At 39.6% G+C, this 26044-nt stretch overlaps 1 protein-coding gene across 13 annotated transcripts in view; it reads right to left on the bottom strand.

Moving 5' to 3' along the window:
* Positions 1–26044, bottom strand: part of ARHGEF7 (Rho guanine nucleotide exchange factor 7) — a 113172-nt gene that overhangs the window by 57933 nt on the left and 29195 nt on the right. For all 13 annotated transcript variants that reach the window (XM_070751171.1, XM_070751185.1, XM_070751181.1 and 10 more), the window contains exons 3-9: positions 20321–20405; positions 17816–17946; positions 16740–16941; positions 16059–16147; positions 6072–6166; positions 2441–2536; positions 545–667 (exon numbers count right to left, since the gene is read on the bottom strand). In XM_070751171.1, coding sequence (XP_070607272.1) covers positions 545–667; positions 2441–2536; positions 6072–6166; positions 16059–16147; positions 16740–16941; positions 17816–17946; positions 20321–20405 — 821 coding nt within the window. The remainder of the gene's footprint in view (positions 1–544; positions 668–2440; positions 2537–6071; positions 6167–16058; positions 16148–16739; positions 16942–17815; positions 17947–20320; positions 20406–26044) is intronic.

A 26044-nucleotide genomic window follows, 5' to 3' on the forward strand; every position in this document is an offset into this window, starting at 1 on the left:
GGGTAGGGAGGCGCAAGGACTCCCAAAAGTCCAAGTGGAGCCAGCGCATGAACACTGAAGAGCAGGTGGCTGTCGCACATGCACGCGCCAGAAACCAGAAGACCAATTGCTTTTTCTTTTCTAGTTCACATGTGCATTTCGCGTGCACACTTTAGCACTTGGTGCCAAAATGGATCACATGCACTCCCACTTCGACACTTGGTGCTGAAAAGGTTAGCCGTCACTGCGGTATATGGATGTCCTGGATTAGAGAGATCTTTGATAAAATCCAGCAGGATTCTTTAATTTGAAATTAGCAAACTTTTATTGAAGAGAATGTCAACCTACATATTTTTAAATAATCTATATTTATTTTCAAATCCAACACAAAAACATCGTTATTTATGACTCAAACTTTTCAAATGCATTTCCACAACAACCACATGAAAACACCAAGGTAATATGTATATATTAGTTGCCAAAATTATTTCTGAAACAGAGAAAAAGAGGCAAAACATAAATGTATATTCTCTTCCTTATTTATTTAATTTCTAGGTGCACATACCTGTGTTCTGTAAGAACAGTTACCGCTGATGGATGATTGGCACAATACATAAGGTATAAGTTTTTCATTTGTGGCATGAGATTTAGAAAGCAGCCCCCAACCCTCTGCTGGGCTTCAGGCAACCTGAAATAAAACCGCATCAATGTACCTTTTTTAAAATTATCAAAAATGCCTTCAAATTTATCAGGACACAGATGACACTGATCTCAAAAGTCATATGAACGTTCTTATTTGGATGGAAAGATAATGAAGGAAACAAATTAGCAGGAAATACTGTAGATCTACAAATTATTATTTAACATATCACTTTATAAAATGTTATTTTCAATCAGCAATTAAAATACAGTAAACAATGTTATATTTTACACTAATTACTACTGTGTTTCCCTGAAAGTAAGACCCTGTCTTACAATTTTTAAACCCTGAAATAAACGCTTGGCCTTATTCCATGCACTAAAAAGCCTAAATGGGCTTATTATCAGGGGATGTCTTATTTTGGAAAAACAGTATTTGATAGAATAAAAATTTGATTTGGTTCAAGCCAACAATCAATTTTAAAAGTATGAAAAGGGGAAAAGAAAAATAATCCCACTCTTAAAGAGAACCTGGGCCTCTCTTAGTTTCTGAAAAAAAATAATTATAGATGGTTCCAAGATTTCAAGAAAGAGAACATTTCAGAACGAAGAGGCCCATGAGGACTCAATGGTTCTTGCCTCTGCTGAAAGTCCTCATCATAGTGGTTTATCTACAATGCCAAAAGTATCTCAATCCCAAATTATTTAAAGGAATATAAATAAATGAAGAGTTGTTTGCAAGATGAGTGGCTACAGTATATGCTTTAAATAATAAAATAAATAAAAATAAAATAATTAAATAAAATTAAATTAAGAATTATAAAATAAAATAATAAAATAAATAAAGTAAAATGAATAAAGTAAAATAAAATAAAATAATGCAAAATTAGAACCGCTAACCTGCAGCTAAAGCTAAAGCAATTAGCTTTAGTGGCCTGCAGTACTGCACTCCATTCACTGTGCCACCTCGGCTCTTTATACCAGTGTTTTTCAACCAGTGTGCCGTGGCACACTAGTGTGCCGTGAGACATGGTCAGGTGTGCCGCGAAGCTCAGAGAGAGAAAGAAAACAAGAGAGAGAGAGAGAGATAAAGAAAGCAAGAGAGAGAGAGAAAGAAAGCAAGAGAGAGAGAAAGCAAGAGAGAGAGAAAGCAAGAGAGAGAAAGAGCGAAAGCAAGAGAGAAAGAAAGAGAGACAAAAAGAAAACAAGAGAGAGGAAGAAAGAAAGAGAGAAAGACAGAGACAAAGCAAGAGAGAAAAAGAAAATGAGAGAGAGAAAGAGAACAAGAGAGAGAAAGCAAGCAAGGGAGAGAGCAAGAGATAGATAGAAAGAAAGAGAGAGAGAGAAAGAGAGGGAGGGAAGGTGGGAGAGAAAGACAGGGAGGGAGGGAGGGAGAAAGAGCAAAAAAGAGGAAGGAAGGAAGAGAGAAAGAAAGAGGGATGGAGAGAGAGAGAGAAAAAGAAGGGAGAGAAAGAAGGAGGGAGAGAGAAATAGAGCGAAAGGGAGGAAGAGAGAAAAAAATTTTGTCCAAACTTTTTTTAGCTGCCCCCCCCCCCCAATGTGCCCCAGGGTTTTGCAAATGTAAAAAATGTGCCATGGCTCAAAAAAGGTTGAAAATCACTGCTTTATACAGTCTGTTTCCTGACCTGGTCTATCTCAGAGCTGAGAAGTTTCATTTTTGTCTGATTTTTTATTTTATTTTATTTTATTTATTTCTATTTGTAACAATTACATGGCCAAACACTCTTAGTGACTCTGGGTAGCTTACAAACAATAAATACCTAACGTAAAAGAATAAAAAATAATCACCCCCACTACTTACTTAGTGCATTCTTCTAAAGACTGTACGAGCATTTGTTGAAAAGAACTAATTTCTTCTAGGTTTCCCATTAAATATGAAGTATCTGCAGAATTTAATCTGTAAGCAAGGAAATAAGGACGTTAAAACAAAAAAATAAAAAGCAACATCTACCAAATCAGCCTTGGCGTCAAGGTGTTGTCTCTTGTTCATTTGTCAATCTTGCCTTTTTGCCAGACTCAAGACCAGGACACATGGTTGGTTCAATTAAACGGATTTAATGCTAAAAGCCTATGCACAGGAATCTTCTCAACTAACGTCAGCATCTGGTTAGTTTTAGATAAAGGCTAAGGGCATCCAAGGGGTGTGGGTGTGGACTTAGTTCATTTGTGGCTACAAAGGGGTTCTAGACTAATCCTTTTTTCACCCTGCCCCCAGCTTTTGCCATTCCTTCTACACTTTTGCACAACATAATACAATAGAATAATTTGCACTGACCATATATTCTATCTAAGAAACTTTCTCCTTTCATTTAGGAAATTGGCTGCTCTCTTCCACCATTAAATAATCCATATGTGAAAATGTAAGGTCACAATTCAAAGTGTTGGTTATGACCTATAAAGCCCTTCAAGGCATCGGGCCAGAATATCTCCAGGACCACCTTCTGCTGCAAGAATCCCAGCGACCGGTTAGGTCCCACAGAGTTGGCCTTCTCCGGGTCCCGTCGACTAAACAATGTCGTCTGGCGGGACCCAGGGGAAGAGCCTTCTCTGTGGTGGCTCCGACCCTCTGGAACCAACTCCCCCCAGAGATTAGAATTGCCCCCACCCTCCTTGCCTTTCGGAAACTCCTTAAAACCCACCTCTGCCGTCAGGCATGGGGGAATTGAAACATCTCCCCCTTGCCCATGTAGTTTCTGTGTATGATTTGACTGTGTGCTTGTTTTTTATATATTGGGTTTTTTTTTATTTTTTAACTTAAAACTGTAATTTAGATTGCTAAATATTAAATTTGTTACTATGTATTGTTTACCATTGTTGTGAGCCGCCCCGAGTCTACGGAAAGGGGCGGCATATAAATCCAATAAATCTAATCTAATCTAATCTAACTGTAGTTGAAGGTGTGCAATACCTGAATAAATTAGAAAGCAGGTAGCATCCAGAGAAGACTTTGGTAGAGTCAAGACAGAAAAAGCCAAGAAAACTGACTCTTATGAACAAACTATACTGTACAGGCAATGCCATCTTTTAAAAGTAACTTTAGGTAATTGTTTTAAGAATGGTAACTTATGTTTCCATTTGCGCTTCGGACTGGCACTTTTCTAACAAACTGCTCTCATTCATTATCAAACTATTAGGAGTAGAACGATTGTTGAGAAAACATAATTGCTACTAAAAAGATTATTAAGTAAAATCCTTTTTTGGAGTCAAACTTGACTTCCAAACGTGTGTGAAATTTTCTTGTCAGCGTAGTGGACGTTATTTGCCATTACAGTGTTCCCTCGATTTTCGCAAGGGATGCGTTCCGAGACCGCCCGCGAAAGTTGGATTTCCGCGAAGTAGAGATGCGGAAGTAAATACACTATTTTTGGCTATGAATAATATCACAAGCCTTCCCTTAACACTTTAAACCCCTAAATTACAATTTCCCATTCCCTTAGCAACCATTTAGATTATTACTCACCATGTTTATTTATTAAAATTTATTTTAAAAAATATTTATTAAAGCCGGATGAATGTTTGTCAATGACATATGACATTATCGGGCAGGAAAAACCGTGGGATAGGGAAAAAACCCACGAAGTATTTTTTAATTAATATTTTTGAAAAACCGTGGTATAGACTTTTCGCGAACTTTGAACCCGCGAAAATCGAGGGAGCACTGTACTTCTTCCAGGTTATGTTTAGGTTTCCCAGGCTAGTTTCATGACAATCTCAAAAACAAATACAGTAGCCCTTACAACTATTAGTTCAGCAACAGTTTCAAGTAACATCATTGCTGGAAAAAATGGACTTACGACCCATGCCCAAAGTTATGGCCGCTGCAACATTCCCATGATCACATGATCAACATTTGGGTACTTGACAGGCCATCTGCACTTGCAACCACACAGGCACTGCAACTCCCCAGGCCTATTTTCCCCTCATCTATGCCCATTTATCCTCCCCGCACCCTGCCTTGCATAGTGGCAGACAGCCCACAGAACCACACAGCTCTGGAGCTGTTTGCCATCCCATGAGAAACCTCAGCTGGCTCAGAAACATGTGTTCATCCAGCTGCCTTCTCTATCAGTTCCCTGCATCAGTCTTTCACCTTGTGTGTCAGCCACTATGGCCGAACTAGAATGCTTCTCTGCCTTTGCTGCCCTCTTTTTGGCCCTAGCTTCTCCGGTGAATGTTTTCTATATATGACTCCATGAGCCTTCAGAAAGCTGTGCTGTCTTTGGAAAACTGTGCAATCCTAAGAAAGCCTTCTGAACAAATACTGGGACTGCTTACTGCACTAATAGGTGGTGTGCAGAGCAGCCAAAGGACGGATGGGATGGGGAGATAAGTGGGTAGAGGGAGTTGGAGGCAGTCTCTTACCTTACTAAGGCTCTGGGCCAAACCTGGGCAAGGGGAGGCCCGCAGGCCACATGCGGCCCACCCACTGTGACCGGCCCACCCGTTATCTGTGACCGGTTTCCTGGAGGAGGAAGCCATGGAGTGTGTGCAGGGGAACAAGCACCTTTAATGAACAGGACAAAAAAGCACCCACCAACAAGGCTCTCTTAAAGCCCGACCGTCACGGGACAAATCGGGGTCGCCCTTTTTTAGTCCTGTTTTTCCGCATGAAAGCAACAATCCCTCCTTCCTCACAGCTCTCTCCTCTCTGCAGTGCCGGACAAAAGGCAGTGGGTTGGGAGGGGCGACAGTTGCTGCGGCTCAGGGCGGAAGCAGCAGCAGCCCAACCGCAACAGGAACAGGCTGGGCAGCCAAGACCGGGGGGGGGGATCAACAGCCCAGAGGATAGGATGCAAGGGTGGAGGGCTGATGCGGGAGGCAGTGGCGGGCCGACACAGAGGGGAGGAAGGTGGGTGGGTTATTGTGATAATGCGGGGGCGGGGCCAGCCAGGAGAGGGGTTGTGGGCTGCTGGTGAGGGGCAGCGTGAGTGAGGAAGTGAAGGGAGGAGGGGGAGGAGAGCAGAGGGGCAAATAAATAAATAAATAAGGAACGGGGAGAGGTTTGCGCTCTGTGTGTGTGTGTGTGGGGGGGTAATTTGGGAGAAAGAAAACAAGGAAGAGGGTAGAACTGAGTTAATTATATTAGTCCAGCCCTCTAAAACCATCCCAATTTCTCATGTGGCCCCATGGCAAAATTAATTGCCCACCCCTGCTCTAGACCCTGAAGGACCAATCCTGCAATCTCACTTGGATTGGGTGGGCACTCACTTAACAACTGATAATTTTCAGCAAATTATTGTGATGGGGAGTGTTGAAATTGCTTGAAGTCAGTCGGTCACGTAGATGTCTTGCTTTGTGACTGCATTGCCTAGTGGTGGAAATTTTAGTCTCAATTGTGGTTGTAAGTTTAGGACCACAATACTAACCACATCCAGCAGTGGGTCTGGGACTCCCAACTATTTCCAACATTTTTTACAGCCAAGCTCACTTACTTTTCACTAGTTTGTAAGGGTCGTAGATAGTTAGAAAGCATCGTCTGTAATTCCTTAGCATATTCATTTTCTGTTTCCAGAATATTCTGTAGCACCTACAACACATAAAACTTTAGATCAAAACATTAAAATTATGAAGAAAACAACAAGAAGGCAAGAACAATCTTTGAAAATGTTTTATTCCTCAGAAAAGGCTATAATGTGAAAAAAATGCAAATTCTCAAGAATATGCAATGAGCAGAGAAAGGAGATAAAAATTAGGGGACTTGTCATAACTCAAAAGAAAAATGTGGTTTGTAAGCAAAAGGCTCAGCTTCAGATATGCCTGGGAAATTTGAAACCCTAGAGAACTCATTGACAAATCATATACAAATCATATATATATATAGATGGATCTATTATTTGGTTCTGTATAGGAAAATTTTTTTGCATTTAAATGAGTTTTAGTTACTTAAGTCAATAATGGCTAAACTTTTCTAATTAGTGTACAAAAAGGAAATACAATTATTATTTACAGTACAAATAGGATCGTGTTCTGCAGCTTTTTCTCTGGTTTTAGAATGATATTGCTATAACCTATTTATATTAAAAGTCGGTTACAATTGAACTTGTTTCCTCTACAGTACAATTCTAGCAATATATAATTCCAAATCTATTGCTGTGCTCTGTTTTACATCTTTATCAGAATTATATTGTATCAAAATGATATAATAACAACTTAATAATATATTTCATAATTTAAAGAAATCAAAATAAACAATTCAATAACTAACATTTTGATAAAATCAATCAAACTGGATCAGTCTTGTAGGAGTCTTATAATGTTCTGATATTATAGAATGTAGCCAATTTATATCCTGCTTGGTATATCAAACAGTTATTCATGCCTGAATGAAAAACTGATGAAACAAGGGACAGACTAAACTATTTAAAACTGAGAATTTGTAGATTCTTTCATTAGTGTTGCTGAGCTCAGTTTGGGGGCCTTGAATAGGCCTATTCACTTGAAAAGGGGAGGAGAAAGGGAGACTATTTCTGAGTTCATTCTTTTGTTGGTAACTTGACTCCTGCCCCAAAGATTAAAATGTCTCCATTCTGCACTAAGCACTAGAATTGACAGATGTTACAAAGAAGCTATAAACTATGAAAACAGTACAGTACAAAATAGATTTGAAAACTACAAAAATCAGAAAAGTTAGACCATTTACCATAAATTTAGGAAAGCAAAATGCAATAGCATAAATCACTGATTACTGAAAGCAAGTTAGGTTAAACAACAGGAAATCAGCAAACCGTTTTCTAATCCAAGAAGCAATTAGGTTATAATTCACTTAAATTGTGGGAAAGGGAGTCTTAAACAAGGATCCAGCAAGAAACTCATCTAGCCAGATTTTCAAGTACAGTGGTACCTCAAGATACGAACCCCTCGTCTTACGAACAACTCGAGATACGAACCCGGGGTTCAGAAAAAATTTGCCTCTTCTTACGAACTTTTTCGTGTTACGAACGCCAAACCCGAACTTCCGGGTTCGGCGTTCGGGAGGCTGCTGGGAATCCCCCTCGGCTGTTTTAAAAGGTGACAGCCGGGCGGCGGGGGCTTCCCAGCAGCCTCCGAAGGCCGAACCCGGAAGTTCGGGTTTGGCGTTCGTAACACGAAAAAAGTTCGTAAGAAGAGGCAAATTTTTTCTGAACCGTTCGGAGGCTGCTGGGAAGCCGCGTGGCTGTTTTAAAAGGTGACAGCCGGGCTGGGGGGCTTCCCAGCAGCCTCCGAACGCCGAAGTTCGGGTTTGGCGTTCGGCTTCGGGAGGCTGCTGGGAAGCCGTGCGGCTGTTTTAAAAGGTGACAGCCGGGCTGGGGGGGCTTCCCAGCAACCTCCCGAACCCCGAACCTGGAAGTTCGGCAAAGGTTCGGGGTTCAGGAGGCTGCTGGGAAGCCCCCCAGCCCGGCTGTCACCTTTTAAAACAGCTGCGCGGCTTCCCAGCAGCCTCCGAATGCCGAACGCGGAAGTTCGGGTTTGGCATTCAGCTTCGGGAAGCTGCTGGGAAGCCGCCCAACTGTTTGGCCGAACGCCAAACCCGAACTTCCGCGTTCGGCGTTCGGAGGCTGCTGGGAAGCCCCGCCGCCCGGCTGTCACCTTTTGAAACAGCCTGGGGGCTTCTCGGCGGCCTCCCGAACGCCGAACCCGGAAGTTAGGGTTTGGCGTTCGGCGTTCGGGAGGTCACTGAGAAGCCCCCAGGCTGTTTTAAAAGGTGACAGCCGGGCGGCAGCGGTTTTTTTGCGGGGGGGGGGGGTTTGGTTGCACGGATTAATTGACTTTGCATTGTTTCCTATGGGAAACAATGTTTCGTCTTACGAACCTTTCGTCTTACGAACCTCCCCCTGGAACCAATTAGGTTCGTAAGACGAGGTATGACTGTACTACTATACAAAGATTATCAAATGCTACTAATACACTTTGTTGTGTGTTCTAACTGCACAGATCAAATTGCTATTCAGACAATAATCATAAAATGCATTTAATGAAAATGTTTTCCATTCAACTATCTTTTTAAGGGTCAATAAAGTATTACTGATGTTAAAATAAATACAATTATCCTCTTTAATTTGAACAAAAATTATATAAATAAAACAACTTAATGCTGAATATGAATTAACAGACACTCAGAGTTTAATCCAAGCAAAGTGTATCTTTCTCAATTCTCAAAAGTCTCAGTTCTTTAAATCATCTTATATTTCCCCCCTTCATAAAATAACTGCTTTAAAAATCTGTTTTAATTTTTGGGTTCATACATTTTCGTCAAAAAGTAATATATGTTTACTTCTTAAACTCTTTTACACAGATGCCCTATTTATCACCAATGCAGAGAAAAATGAGCACTATAATCACAACTGTAAAACTGCAAATACAGTGGTCCCTCGAGTTTCGCGATCTCGATCTTCGCTAAACGCTATATCGCGAGTTTTCAACCCGGAAGTAAACTCCACCATCTGCGCATGCGTGCCCTTCCACGCATGCGTAGATGGTGGAGTTTCCCCGCCGGGCAGAGGCTTCCCTGGGTCTTCCCCCTCTTGCCCCGGTAAGGCGCGAGCAACGGCGTGGGCGGGTGGGCGGCACACGCGCGGGGAAACCCCAGGGCCGCTTCTCAGCTGAGAAGCGGCCCCAGCAACAGCGCGGGGGGGGCGGGCGGCGCGCGCGCGGGGGAAACCCCAGGGCCGCTTCTCAGCTGAGAAGCGGCCCCAGCAACAGCGCGGGGGGGGGCGGGCGGCGCGCGCGCGGGGAAACCCCAGGGCCGCTTCTCAGCTGAGAAGCGGCCCCAGCAACAGCGCGGGGGGGGCGGGCGGCCGCGCGCGCGGGGGAAACCCCAGGGCCGCTTCTCAGCTGAGAAGCGGCCCCAGCAACAGCGCGGGGGGGCGGGCGGCGCGCGCGCGCGCGGGGAAACCCCAGGGCTGCTTCTCAGCTGAGAAGCGGCCCCAGCAACAGCGCGGGGGGGCGGGCGGCGCGCGCGCGCGCGCGGGGAAACCCCAGGGCTGCTTCTCAGCTGAGAAGCGGCCCCAGCAACAGCGCGGGGGGGCGGGCGGCGCGCGCGCGCGCGCGGGGAAACCCCAGGGCCGCTTCTCAGCTGAGAAGCGGCCCCAGCAACAGCGCGGGGGGGGGGGGCGGGCGGCACGCGCGCGGACAAGCAGCAGCAGCGAGGCGGCGGGGAAACCCAATCTTCGGCTCCTCGCTGCTGCGGTGGAAATAAAAATACCATCTGCGCATGCGCAGATGGTGTTTTTACTTCCGCACCGCTACTTCGCGACAAATCGATCATCGCGAGGGGTCCTGGAACGGAACCCTCGCGATGATCGAGGGACCACTGTATATTAGTACAGCATATTTTACATGGCTGCCCTTAATAATTTATGATGTCCCCATCATATTATTTCCACTTTAATAATCACCTTTCTCCTTATTTTCTGCACACTCAGACTGCTAAAAGACCCCATTATATTCCAGACCCAATTCTGAAAACCTCATCACCAATTCATGAAATTAGGTACTACATATAGACTGCTCTCACAGACACAGTAACATTTTACAATGTGGAATATAAATGAGTATAAACACCCAAAGAATCCATTGTGAGCGAGCCAGAAAAAAAATAAAGCACATCAAAAGTTCATTGACATAAAGCCTAGCTATTCTCCCTAAAGCAAAAGCTCTTGCACAGCATTCTTTAAAACTGAATTTCTTAAATGCGTCTTCCACTGTTAGGTATACCAAAACTCAGATCTATTTCACCAAAACATGAAATATGAAATATATTCCCTAATGATGAAATTTGTCATGTTACACATTTAGGAATTGTTGTTGAAAACAAAAGTACAGTGTTCCCTCAATTTTCGCAGGTTCGAACTTCGCGGAAAGTCTATACCACGGTTTTTCAAAAATATTAATTAAAAAATACTTTGCGGGTTTTTTCCCTATACCACGGTTTTTCCCACCCGATAATGTCATATGTCATCGCCAAACTTTTGTCTGCCTTTAATAAATATTTTTTTAAATAAACTTTAATAAATAAACATGGTGAGTAATAATCTGAATGGTTGCTAAGGGAATGGGAAATTGCAATTTAGGGGTTTAAAGTGTTAAGGGAAGGCTTGTGATACTGTTCATAGCCAAAAATAGTGTATTTACTTCCGCATCTCTACTTCGCGGAAATTCAACTTTCGCGGGCAGTCTCAGAACGCATCCCCCGCGAAAAGCGAGGGAACACTGTACATGATTTTCCCATTTCTAAGCATACCGCATATATGTCTCCATCTAAGGTTCAGAGCAATCTTTTTTTAAAATCTAGTTTATATAGAATATGGAATGATATAAATCAAAGATTGATAATAATCCTTGTACATAAATCTGAAATAATCAAATAATCCAATGTAAAATTTAATTTTGTAGCTCTATAGTGAGATTGTTTAATATTACCCAAGATGATATTATGCCAGTTTCAAAAAAAGCTAGCAAAATAATCACTGTATAAATAAATCATTAATCAATTACAGTCTTATTTCCTGGGCCACTGGCCACTGCACCCACTGTTTTAGCTCTATAAGAGAGAATAAAAAAAAATAATGGATGACTTTTAGTTTTCTGGAAAATATCAGCTAAGCAGGTATCTTGAATTTAAAAAACACCTGTTATAGATTTTAATGCAGAATCATATGTCAAAAACATTAATTTGTTATTTTGTCAATCACACGATCTCACTCTCCAAGCTGTTGTGAGATTTTCTGTGCTTTGACAGATGTTCAAGAAAGATAATTATTTTCTCCTATCAAAAATGTGGTACAGGTTTTATAACCTAACCATCACAAATGAAAAAAAACATAGTGACTAAACTATTAAATACATAATGTGTTTTTATCCCCTTATGCCTACCAGCGTCTTGTTTATCTTTTTTTCCCAGTGTAAGATTATAGAGTTGGAAGTTGGATGATGAAATAAAAACCCTTCATCCTTGCAATTTTTTCCAATTTTGGAATAGGTGGCAAAAATGGCAAATTTTACTATCGTTTTTCCACTTTCCGAAATAAGTCTGGAAATGCAAACAACGGTTATAGACAAATTCTTAGTGAACCATCTGGATCTTCAACTAGCAGAAAAAACTGTGCTAAGAAAATGGAAAAACTGTGTTATATCAAACATGGGGTATTTGTGATTATCAACCAACCCACTTAGTGCACAGATCAATACTGAAAAGTAGAAATAGAATCAGTATAATATTCCAGTGTATCCATTATGCTAGTTGTAATGTATCCAGCTGCTAGTTCTCAGGGAATTTCTAAAATCTTTTGAGCCAGCAACGTAAATATAGACAGAACTGTAAAGGTAGGTTCGTTCTATTAATAACATTAAAAAGGTGGCAGAGAAACAGCCTCTGGGAGCATAGCCCCCTTCTAGTAAAAAGAAAATACAATGATACCTTGTCTTACAAACTTAATTGGTTCCGGGACGAGGTTCTTAAGGTGAAAAGTTTGTAAGACGAAACAATGTTTTCCATAGGAATCAATGGAAAAGCAATTAATGCGTGCAAGCCCGAAATTCACCCCTCTTGCCAGCCGAAGCGCCCGTTTTTGCTCTGCTTGGATTCCCCTGAGGCTCCCCTCCATGGGAAACCCCACCTCCAGACTTCCGTTGCCAGCGAAGCGCCTGTTTTTGCGCTGCTGGGATTCCCCTGCTGGGATTCCCCTGCAGCATCACAAAAACACGGAAGTCCGGAGGTGGGGTTTCCCATGGAGGGGAGTCTCAGGGGAATCCCAGCAGCACAAAAACGGTTGCTTCGCTGGCAACGGAAGTCTGGAGGCAGGGCATCCCAGCGGCAGTGGTGGGTTTGTAAGGTGAAAATAGTTTGTAAGAAGAGGCAAAAAAATCTTAAAACCCCGGTTCGTATCTCGAAAAGTTTGTATGACGAGGCGTTTGTAAGACAAGGTATCGCTGTATTACTAAAGCAAAATACTTGATGCCAATGGTATTGACACAGTAATGATGTTATATAATAGCTTTGTGACTGATGAGGAATATTCAAGAAGCAGAACAGTAGCACATATATCTTATGGTACCAATTTAGCAATGCTGGCTTTTTAAGATTATTTAAATGCAGTCCTAGATATGTATAAACAGTTATCCAGAGCTCTATCCTACTCTCAGCAGTGTTCAACAAAGACAGTATTCAGAGACAAAGACTGTATAGTATGTGAATCTAGGGCTCTGCAACTAAGAGGAAAAAGTTTGGGGAATGGTGTAATGCAGGAAGTAGTTAGTACGGACATCTGCAAATTCAACAGTAACTACAACTATAAGGCCCCATTCACAGAAGATTGATGGAAGACTTGAAAGGAAATAGCAGGGAGTCCGTTCAATAAATATTTGGCCAAAAAGGCAGGAATAAGAGGGAGTCACCTACTCCCAGAAAAATACTCCAGGCCTATTAACCAAAATTGAAAGAGTGTATAAGTAACAATATAATATAAAGAATTTATATATATATATATATATAAAAGACAAATATTACACACTTATCATGAAATCTGCAGAACTGTAAAGCCTACAAAGTTGAAACTTGGTATGTACAGTATGTTCCTCTTGGCTTCTAGGTGCTCGCTAAGAAAGGATTTTTCGAAATAATCATCAGATCATTAGTATTTATTATATAGTATTATATTGCCACGCTCTGATCAGGTGCGTATTACTCTTATCTGCTGCTACTGGTATGCGCGCGCAGCATGGAGTCTCATGTACGCGTGGGTCTTCAGGAGATTTTGCTTCTGCGCATGTGTAGGAAGCAAAAAATACCCAAAATTAAAGAAAAAAGATGGCGGCGCCCGAAGGACTGGCACTGGAGTGGTCACGTGCAAATTGTGCAATCTGGCAGCCGCTACAGGTGCACAGTCACCTACCGCACTGGTAGCAACTCAACTCTGGCTCTGATGCTAAGAATCTAAATGTTCTACTCCCTCTCCCCACCTGAAAAGAACAACTGCCAGTTGCCTTATATTAAAACATGCTCTGACCTTCGCTAATTCGGGCATAGTTGTGGCCAGCACGTGACTTAACCAGCCTGTGAGCTGGGAGTTTAAACATTCCATTCCCCCTCCCCACTTGAAAAGTTGCCTAAGGAATGCTAAGGAATTACACATTCTACATATATTTTCAAGCTTTAAGTGTCAATGTATCAAGACCAATCGTAACTACTCATTAATTTCCAAGCTTTCACTGTCAATTTATCAAGCCCGATCACATAGTTTCGTAACGAAGCACAGGTATCCAGCTACTAGTAAATTTATATAACCATCCAACTCATAGGTGACACTGGGTGGCTTATAGAATAGAATAGAATAGAATAGAATAGAATACAATTTATTGGCCAAGTGTGATTGGACACACAAGGAATTTGTCTTGGTGCATGATAACATTTAACATGATAACATTTAAAAAGTAGGCTATATAATTTTTAAGCTTGGTCCCTAAAAACATAACTTATAGAATACACAAACAGAAGATGGAAATGGATGCCAAGTCTTTTGAATTGTAAAAACAGATGAGAGGATATTCCTGGATCTTGGCTGGTCACAAGATAGGCATAGCTGATTCTTAAGGTACAGTGATACCTCATCTTACAAACACCTCGTCATACAAACTTTTCAAGATACAAACCCGGGGTTTAAGATTTTTTTGCCTCTTCTTACAAACTATTTTCACCTTACAAACCCGCCCCCGCCGCCAGCGAAGCACCTGTTTTTGCGCTGCTGGGATTCCCCTGAGGCTCCCCTCCATGGGAAACCCCACCTCTGGACTTCCGTGTTTTTGTGATGCTGCAGGGGAATCCCAGCAGGGGAATCCCAGCAGTGCAAAAATGGGCGCTTCGCTGGCAACGGAAGTCCGGAGGTGGGGTTTCCCAGGGAGGGGAGCCTCAGTGAAATCACAGCATCGCAAAAACACAGAGGTCCAGAGGTTGGGTTTCGAGGACTTCGGTGTTTTTGCGATGCTGCGATTTCACTGATGCTCACTTCACTTGGAAACCCCACCTCTGGACTTCAGTTGCCAGTGAAGCACTCGTTTTTGTAATGCTGGGATTCCCCTGCAGCATCACAAAAACACAGAAGTCCGGAGGTGGGGTTTCCCATGGAGGGGAGCCTCAAGGGGAATCCCAGCAGCCCAAAATGGGCACTTCGGCTGGCAAAAGGGGTGTATTTTGGGCTTGTACGCATTAATCACTTTTCATTTGATTCCTATGGGAAACATTGTTTCGTCTTACAAACCTTTCACCTTAAGAACCTCGTCCTGGAACCAATTAAGTTTGTAAGACAAGGTATCACTGTACTTCTGACTTTCTTGTTTTAAATATTTTAGGTCCTGCATATCTATATGTGGCGGCCCCGGCCCTCTGGAATCAGCTCCCCCCAGAGATCAGAATTTCCCCCACCTTCCTCACCTTTCGTAAGGTCCTTAAAACCCACCTCTGTCGTCAGGCATGGGGGAATTGAGATATTCCTTCCCCCTAGGCCTATACAATTTATGCATGGTATGTTTCTGTGTATGTTTGGTTTTTAATAAGGGTTTTTAGTTATTTTAAATATTAGATTTGTTATATGCTGTTTTTATTATTGTTGTTAGCCGCCCCGAATCTACAGAGAGGGACGGCATACAAATCTAATAAATAAATAAATACAGTAATACCTCATGATACGAACTTAATTGGTGCAAGGAGGAGGTTCGTAAGACGAAAGGTTCGTAAGACGAAACATTGTTTCCCATAGGAAACAATGTAAAGTCAATTAATCCATGCAACCAAAAAAAACCCCCGCAAAAAACCAGCTTTCGGCGACTGCTGGGAAGCCGCACGGCTGTTTTAAAAGGTGACAGCCGGCCTGGGGGGCTTCCCAGCACCCCCCCGAACCCAGGTTCGGGGTTCAGGGGGGTGCTGGCAAGCCCCCCAGGCCGGCTGCGACCTTTTAAAACATCCGCGCCGCTTCCCAGCTGTCTCCTGAAGCCGAACGCTAAAGCCGAACTTCTGCGTTCGGCTTCGAAAGACAGCTGGGAAGCGGCGCTGCTGTTTTAAAAGGTCGTAGCCGGCCTGGGGGGCTTCCCAGCAACCTCCCGAACCGAACCCGGGGTTCAGCAAAATTTTGCCTCTTCTTACGAACTTTGTTCGAGTTACGAACCGGCGTTCGGGAGGCTTCTGGGAAGCCCCGCTGCCCGGCTGTCACCTTTTAAAACAGCCGCGCGGCTTCCCAGCAGTCTACAAACGCCTGTTCGTAACTCGAAAAAAGTTCGTAAGACGAGGCAAAATTTTTCTGACCCCCGGGTTCGTATCACGAGTTGTTCGTAAGACGAGGGGTTCGTATCTTGAGGTACCACTGTATATCCTTTGAAAAAATATGCTGGTTGCAATGTACAGGCCTAAAGAAAAACCAACTGTTAAATAAGATTCACATAAAGTTACTCACCACATTATAATAGCTTTTGCTAATAGCAGTTGTATCAAACCCTTTTGGAGGACTTTTCAAGCTTCCTGATTTGGGAGAGACAGGTTTTTCTGAAAAAAATATTATTTCAGCAATAAAATATTAAAACCTGATATCCAATCAATGCACTAAAGACAATATTCAGACTGATTTACTTTAAGTTATATACTGAACTTATATAACTTGAAGTTATATACTGAATTTATATAACTGAAGTGAGATTCACTGGGGCCCAGTCAAACTATATCAAAAGCTTTTTGTCTATGAGTTCTGCTTCATCCTTCTTTTTCCAATAAAGGAAAGATGCAGAAATTCATTCCACAGCCAACCAGATGTCCAGACTGAATCTGACGTTTTTGTCCACCTATCAAGTTCTTCCCAAAGACCTGGGATAGGCAGATGTTACTATTATTATTTACACAACATTGTGAAATCACAGCTGCCAATTCTTTAGCTGGAATTAGCCTTCATTCGCATCAGGGGCTTTCCAAGAATCTTGGATATTAACAATGTATTGCCGTGATTAACTCATTTCTCCATTGGAATAGGGCAGTTAATAAATTCAAATAAATCAAGTAATTAAAATAAATTTACATTTTATATTCCTGGATAGCTACTAAATTTATTTAAGGCTATTGAGAAAGGCAGACTCTTGAAACTTACCACTGGATTTCACTTCTCGCACATAATTGCTGGGAAACCATCCTGTTTTGCCACTGTAAGTTCCTTCCCACCAGCCTCCTTCTTCTACTCTTGTAACATGGATAATATCTCCTTTTGTAAAAGAAAGTTCATCTTCATTTGTCTGTTGAAAATTAAATTTAGCTCTTACCACTAGTTGGTGGTTGCTGTTATCTGTCATATCCTAGAAATGAAAAGACCAATAAAATAATAATGGTTTAGGTACTTTTCAAAACAACAAAATATTCAGGAAAAAAAATTAACAACGTATTATAAGTTAAAGTTACCATATCTGCTTCTTCAACCTATATGCATATATAATTCTATAATTTTTAAAAATTATATAATCAACCTTTCAACTGTATATAATCCTAATTAGTTACTACTTTGATAAAAATGAATTAAAATAAAACTGATAATTATTTGAACATTATCACTTTGTCATAATTCTGGCTGGTTTGTCAAATAGTTTATGTTTACGCATTTGGGTACAGAAATGATATTGATCTGTACTATAGTAACTTCATTTTTAGATGAAATTGAAACATACCGTAACTAACCAATATTCCAGTGGTAAATTTAACTTTTTTTAACACATTGTATCCAGATTTAGGCACATGAACAGTAGCTCATAATAAACAAGGTTTAAATAAAATTGTCAAGGCCTATAGTAAAGTTCTAAGATTCCCTGACTATATTCTAATACAGTTAAATTATTATTATTATTATTATTATTATTATTATTATTATTATTATTATTTATTAGATTTGTATGCCGTCCCTCTCCGTAGACTCTGAATACACTGAAGCTCATTTATTTCAAAATACTAACACATAAATTAATATACTGGACTCTTGAGTGTAATTTATCTCAATGCAGCAGCATCTGAAAGAAGAAATTGCTTCTTGTTGTGCCTCAAAAAAACCCAAGAAAAGCAAAACAATATAAAAATTTTGACACCCTAGGTGAGAAACAAACTATCAATCTGAAACAAGCTTTTCACTTTGCAGCTCTGATTAAGAAAAATAAAAATATATTAAAATATATTAATGCTTACCAGACTTCTATACTGGGCTTGGAAAAGTTTTGAAGTTCTGCTGTGTAAAGATTGGGATCCCAAGGAATCAAAAGACTTTATCCTGTGAGATGATGGCCTTGCACACACAGAATCACTTCCTAAACCAATATCTGAAAAAAAAAAACGGGTTTTGTGTGGGTATACAACATATTTTTGCTGATAATGAATATACAGTGGTACCTCTACTTACTAACTTAATTCCTTCCATGACCAGGTTGTTAAGTAGAAATGTTTGTAAGAAGAAGCAATTTTTCCCATAGGAATCAATGTAAAAGCAAATAATGTGTGCGATTGGGAAAACCACAGGGAGGGTGGAGACCCTGTTTCCTTCCAGGAGATTCCTAGAGAAGCTCCATGGAGGCTTCTCCCCACCTTTTCCGGCCTGTTTCCTCCCAGGAGATTCCCAGAGAGGCCCCACAGAGACTTCTCCCCACCTTTTCCAGCCCTGTTTCCTTCCAGGAGATTCCTAGAGAGGCCCCAAGGAGGCTTCTCCCTGCCTTTTCCGGTTACAGTTTCGGAGGCTTGGGTTTGTAAGTGGAAAATGGTTCTTGAGGCAAAAAGATCTTAAACACCCAGTTCTTATCTAGAACAGCTCATAAGTAGAGGCTTTCTTAGGTAGAGATACCACTGTATTTATATCTATATATCATCTCCATCTTTATCTCTCTCCACCCCAACCCCCCTTATCAAATCATGAACAAACATTGCAACCAAATGCACCAGGGAGGATATAGTATGGGAAATGATATCTATCAATTGGAGGGAACTCAAAAGCATCAAAACAAAAAAACCACCACTTCCTAACTTTAAAAAAATAATCATAAACTAACCAAAAGTTATGCCTGATGCCTTTTAAAATTTAAGGCTGGAGGCAAACAATATTGCACAAAGGTAATCCTGAACATCCCCTCCCCAGATTTGAAAGTTAAGTTGAGCCTCCAGTTTAAAAAGTGAACAGAAATTGCTTTTTCTATAAACTAGTCCTTTAAGCCAAATTTCTCTCATTTTAAAATACCCAAATTAATCTGCAATATAATTGCCCATACACAAGAAACTTATTGCATATCCAAATATTCAATATAATCATTACAGTGCTTCTTTTAGAACAAGCTTCCTTAATAGCACACTCCCTCCAGATGTGTTGGTATATTGGCTGAGAATGCTGAAATGCATTAATATCTGGAAGGCATTGAGTTTTATAATAGCTACACCAAAATATACTCATATAATTTCTCAAATTAGATTTAAAAGGAATGCTCCTTTTGTATGTGATGTTCATATGGATACAGAACAAAACTTCGGAATGGCAAGGCGATTCCAGAAGTCAATATTCCAGAAGAGTAAAATTTCACAATTCATTACATATTTTTATTTGTCTAAATCAGAATACCCCAATTCAACAGTTCCCAGATCAATCACACAATAAATCCCATCATTCAGTCAAAACCTAAGCCAACTAAGAAATGTTCAGACATTTAAGTCAGCTGAATTTTCAACCTCACTTCTTTGTACAGAAAAGCACATGCTACTGAAACCAATGGGATTTGTGTACACAAAGCAGTGCTTAAATGTATCATGTAAAGAAGTCTGGATCCAACTTGCTTTGCCTTTCCTTTGGAGAACAAAATTTAAAAAGTTATCTACAATTCTGGTACTTGGAACTATGAGAAGGCAGCAGAAGCTCAGTGTTGAAGCTACTTTCTGCTAGGGCTAAGCAGCACTCCTCTGAAAGCAAGTGGGTGCTTCAAAGCAGTGGAGTCACAAATGAAGCACTTCTCTGTAGCCTTGGAAATCTAGGGTGTCCTTCCCAAGATTGCATGGCAGCTGCAGAATATATAACTGATTCCAAGAAAAGGCATGGCTACTTTAAAGAGTTGCAGACAGATGTTATGTTCATGCTGCCATGTACTTTGAAGCACCGGTATATCTTTGAATTTAAAGTATTATATATGGTAGCTATTAACTTTGTTGCTAACATTAGTCAACTGAACATGGCAAAAGTCCATTTGTTTTATTTTAAAAAATGATATTCTACACATGCAGCAGCATTTAAATAACTTTGGCTGATTTCAAAATGTTAACTGGCATCAAACTGGATTAGTGTTTTAAATGGAAGTCCCAGGACTAAAATTTTGACTTGGAATCAAAGAAATGACTTTTCCATTCTTACCAGGAAAATTATACAGAAGTGTCCATGAAATCACAGGAGTTGCCTTGGTCTCAAGGCAAAATTGACTTACATTTTCCAGCTCACAGTTGCTGCAGAGTCAGGTGGGAGGTAGGAAATAAGTAATCTCAAAAGTAGAAATGCAAATAATATGGAGTAAATAAAGTTCTGAGACATGTAGCTGAAATCTTTCAAATTTGAATCATACAAGTTAACAGACAAAGGAGGAAAGATTATTACATTAATGATAAGTAAGAGAAAATAGTCAACGTCTAGAAAACTATAAAAATATACCTAATAAATAGATTTATATTTACCTGCTGTTACTTTATTTAGTGCCACCAAAGAACTAAGCACTTTACTGAAGTTCTGTCCTTGATAGAGATCATTTGCATCAAAGGTCTAAAAAAAATCACAAACCCATGGTCTTATTAGAATGGGGGGGGGGGATTCAACTCTTTTTAAAAATTCCTGTTAATTATAGTAACAACCCTCCATATTTTTAGTTTATTTTTACATAAAAGCCATTATTTGTTTGAATTAAATGTGGAGCTGCACAGGTTTGATTGATACTTAAAAGTGATAAAAATTATTTATAATCCAGCAAGACTAGGTTCAAATACCATGTAAATCCCAGATTAAACACTCCATAGTATGATGTGTAAACCAGCAATAAATTATGCAAGACACTGTAGCTATCAAGAATATTAAACTTATACTGGACAGATCTGGGCTCAAAACCCAGAACAGACATTTGAGTGATTGAGATCTGAAACCAAAAATGTTAACTTTTCCCAGCTGAAGGGTTGCATTAAAAGACAGCAAAAGCAGGTGAAGCTACATCCCAATTGCATAAATTTGTGTATGAAATGCTTGATTTCCCCTAATATTTGAAGTTTTTCTTTGTTTAAACCAAGAAAACACTGATAAACTTAATTTTTTAGACTTTTACCACCCTTTTTTTCATCATCAGATGCGTAGAAACTGTGCCATCCATTTTCAAGAGCTAGAAGAGCTTGCGGATAACCTTAAATCACAGATTGTTACACTTAAACCCATAAATAATGTGGCTTCCTCAAATTTCATTTTATCTGTTATATAGTTCAATCTTTGTGGTTTATAAGCCATGGTAGAGAAAAATATCATTTTAGCATTCTGGGGAAAGTATCTTTTATTTATGAAGGCCCATTAATATAAAAGTATGTCATATCTTCTGTATAACAATGTTATGTGTGAATAGAGCCATTTGTGTCCTATTCAACAGACGGTGCTTAAACCAGCGTTTAGAATGACGTCTGAATCCAGTCATCTGTCATTCATATACACTTTGGAAGCTTGCCCAAAGTATAGCATTTTCCATCTAAATCCTTGAAGAAAGGAAAAGAAAAATATAGTTTCACAACCGGAGCTGTATTTAATGAGCAGAACTTGATGTTTGGACTAAGCACTAAGTGTTACCAGTGTACAGAGTGGAACTGCAAAACTCTATGTTCAATCCATGTTATTTCCCCTTTACTTTTTATCTCAGATTTTAAAAGGTAAACATATAAAGCATGATGTGACTCAAACTTTCAAGTATAACAGTACAGCAATAAAAGTACATAGCAAAGAACACGTTTATATTTCTCTTACATGTATGATATAGCATACATTACATATGTATCTATAAAGGAAAACAAGTTTGTTGCCACTTAAAAAAAACATTTATATATTATGAAACTTATACATTTCACCAATATTTGTCAATTCTAAGTGGATCACATATCCTACTTCTATAAATTAAAATTAAAACAATACATAGCTGAATAAAGAGTAATTCCACTTTTTCACACAAGAAAACTGAAAGTTAATAATCTCACAAGAATGCACAAATTATTATAAAAACCATGTAAAAGTAGTTTTATAACTTGAATGTTCATTGATTATGTAGAAGTCAGAAAACATTCTTTTGAACTCACAGTACTATTTTTTTATTTTTTTTAGAAAATATGAAAATGTAAATGAAATAAAAAGTATTGATGGCATTAAGTAAATGAACTTTTAACAAAATTAGTGGCATATTTTGAAATATCTGCATAATGAAAACAATTTAAATGGCATTTAATAGTATTTGCTTCAGTTTTTAAAAAAGGAAAATTAAGTTATAAACATTAGGAAATATTAGCAATACAGTCAGCTTTTTTATTTTTGAAAATACATTGCACATGTACTATAAATATCAGAAAAATGAAAACTTCTTTTTTTATTCTTATTAAGTATTTGTAATAACTTGTCAATAAGCAGATATACAAAAACTCTTAGTTTCATGTAACCTAAATCCACTAAACTTAAAAATTGGTTAAAATAGAAAGCTTATCATAATGTACCAATATGCATAAAATAGTCGTTATAAAATCTACCTTTGCATAACCTTTTGTATTTCATAATTTAAAATGCCGCTAGCTTTTCAGAACATTTCACAGCAAATTTTTTTATAAAAGTTCTAAACATTTTATATAAAGGGAATATACTGTAGTGTAGACATTACTAGTACAGTACTCTATTACACCTTTTCATATATACTTTTTTTGCAATGCAAAGCATATAAAATATAATTTACGTCCTGCACCTCTCCCACATCTTGTAATCATACTCCAATTTTGTTATACCTCGAAATAAGAGATATAGGATCAAAAACAAACATCAAAAATACCAAATTTAACACCAGAGACACACAACAGTGATTCAAGTTTGACAGGTTTTTATTCTATTAAGTTATTATACTTAAGAAAAAGTATTCTGCAAATTACTTCCTAAAGTCTATTTAAAAAATAAAACTTCCGTTAATTTTTTAAAGATTTTTTTTTAATCTAGTTTTTATATTTCAGAAACTGTTAAACCATATGATGCAAGATTAAGGCAAAAAAGTATTGTCCTAAATCCTGAAAGACATTTAAAATGATTTTTTTTTTAAATAAACAATTTAAAAGCAAGATTTTTTTTTAAGTAGCAAGGAGAAAAACTCACATCTATTGTAAATTCTCACTCAGTAATAGCTTACTAAACCAGTATTAAAAGGAGTCATAAAATAACAGGATGTTTAAGGGGCTTGTTTCCTATCAGACTTAGACTATCTGGCATATTGGAACAAGCTGATTGGCTCATCCGAACTAAAACATCATCATCATCATCACCATCTCCATTCTGCATCTTGAATGTGTTACTCAACAGGAAAACAAACAGGATAAGGGATGGGGGAGGAAAGAACGAATTATATATATCTACGAAAACAATAAAATATATATATATAAAATCTACAAAAACATATATATATATATATATATGTTTTCGTAGATTTTCACGGGTACAGGTATGACGGTCTTGGTATATTCGGGTTTCTTCCCGTGTAGGATTTTGAAAATTCTGTCGACATTTTGATGAGGTCCCACTCGTCATGTATGTATGTATGTATGTATGTATGTATGTATGTATGTATGTAGATTGTTCTGAGTTCGGGTTTTGCCCCGTGTAATATTTTGAGTGTCTATGCGACGTTTCGGTGAAATCACATTCACCATCATCAGGCTGAAGTTATAAGCAGCACGAAGCTTATAACTTCAGCCTGATGATGGTGAATGTGATTTCACCGAAACGTCGCATAGACACTCAAAATATTACACGGGGCAAAACCCGAACTCAGAACAATCTACATACATACATACATACATACATACATACATACATACATACATACATACATATATACTGCATTGATGATGTGAAAGCGATTTTATGACATATCAAAAATTTCTTCATGTAAGACAGTAATCATATTAACAGAGACAAGTATTTAAGTAGCTAATACCCAAGGATTCAAGATCACACCAACAAAGGCACGCCTTTCTTTGCATCATAGAAATTGCATTTAGATATATGTATGCTATGTTCTTTAGCATAAAGATGAAAGGAAAATTTAATGACTTCCTGTCTAATTTTCTTCTTCCAGTTGCTTCTTAGGAGGCAGAGCTGTGAAGACTCTGGAATCCTACCTACAGATCCTTTGGCAGTAAACCAATAAAAAAATAGACATAAACGGATAGAAATATCAATTTGTAAAAAAAAAAAATACGTAGAACACACCATTAAAAAAATATCCATGCATTTCAGTATATTTGGGAAAGCTGCAGCAGACTATGTTGTAATAAGTATTTCTATTCAAAACACGAGTGATTGATTGATTGATTGATTGATTCATTCATTCATTCATTCACTAATTCATTCATTCATTCGATTTTTATGTCACCCTTCTCCTTAGACTCAGGGCGGCTTACAACATGTTAGCAATAGCACTTTTTTAACAGAGCCAGCCTATTGCCCCCACAATCTGGGTCGATAAACCATATAAATGTGCATTTGGTGCATTTCTTTTATTTTTTTTCTTCTCCATTATTTCTGAAACCTCAATTTCAAGATTGATTGTGAACTCTAAAGTGACATATGTAGCTAATACCAGTATATAGAGTTGCCTCTGTTTTGGATTTTAATTTTCCTGTGTCGCTTTTTTAGCATGGACAACACTACAACATCTAACACTCTAGCACAATGATGGCCAACCTTTTTGTCAAAGCGTGCTGAAAGCATGCGCATGCGTGCAACAGTGGGCCCGTGAGCCTGCACCCATGATGAAATGAATGCAGGAACCCCTGCCCGTACATGCACAATCCCCCTCATGCGTGCATGACCCCTGCACTCCCCCAACACCCGTATTCATGACCTTCCCGCATGCAACGCACCCTCATCAATTTTTGGCTTCCAGGTTGGTGCGGGCCTTTGGGAGGGTCCCCCACGCAGCCCCCTGATCCATATTTTGGGCCTGGAAGTCTTCCTGCACCAAACTAGAAGCCAAAACAGGGCATGGGGGGCAGTGCACAAGGCCCCAAAATGCAATGTGATTGCCCCCTGTACATGCATCCCACTCCCATGCATTCACGCATCACTTATATGCACACCACCTCCTTGCACATGTGCGATAGACCCAAAGACCAGCTGGTTGGCAAGAGCCTCACATACATGTGTGGTGGAGCTGGGTTGGGGTGACAGCTGGCATGCCCAAAGGACTCTGCGTGTCATCCATAGCACGTATTTATTTTTATTTATTTATTTATTACTTAGATTTGTATGCCGCCCCTCTCCAAAGACTCGGGGCGGCTCACAACATGTAAAAAACAAATCATAAGCAATCAGACAGATGTAAAATATTTAAATATTTAAAAAACCCCATATGCTAACAGTCACACACACAGACATACCATGCATAAATTAAACGTGCCCAGGGGAAGATGTTTCAGTTCCCCCATGCCTGACGGCAAAGGTGGGTTTTAAGGAGTTTACGGAAGGCAGGAAGAGTAGGGGCAGTTCTAATCTCCGGGGGGAGTTGGTTCCAGAGGGCCGGGGCCGCCACAGAGAAGGCTCTTCCCCTGGGGCCCGCCAACCGACATTGTTTAGTTGACGGGACCCGGAGAAGGCCCACTCTGTGGGACCTAATCGGTCGCTGGGATTCGTGCGGCAGGAGGCGGTCTCGGAGATATTCTGGTCCGATGCCATGAAGGGCTTTAAAGGTCATAACCAACACTTTGAATTGTGACCGGAAATTGATCGGCAACCAATGCAGACTGCGGAGTGATGGTGAAACATGGGCATACCTAGGTAGGCCCATGACTGCTCTCGCAGCTGCATTTTGCACGATCTGAAGTTTCCGAACACTTTTCAAAGGTAGCCATAGGTTCATCATAATGGTTCTAGCATCTGGTCAGAATAGATCTAAACTTCTGTAGTTCCATTTCAGATGCCCTACTACATCTGTTGTTTAAAAAAAAAACCAAGATTTTCTATGCCTCATTTATAATAAGAACAGGAAAGATTTTGGGTTGATTTGTTTTAATTTGATGGCACATGTACTCCCTAGGATATCTGGCAGTCTAATATCTTACCATTTTATAATTCAATTTCAGTTGAAATCATAGACTAGGACTTTCTCTTTGGCCCATTAAGAACTAATTCAG

This window comes from Erythrolamprus reginae, chromosome 4 (genome assembly GCF_031021105.1).
Source record: "Erythrolamprus reginae isolate rEryReg1 chromosome 4, rEryReg1.hap1, whole genome shotgun sequence".
Classification (NCBI taxonomy): Eukaryota; Metazoa; Chordata; class Lepidosauria; order Squamata; family Dipsadidae; genus Erythrolamprus; species Erythrolamprus reginae.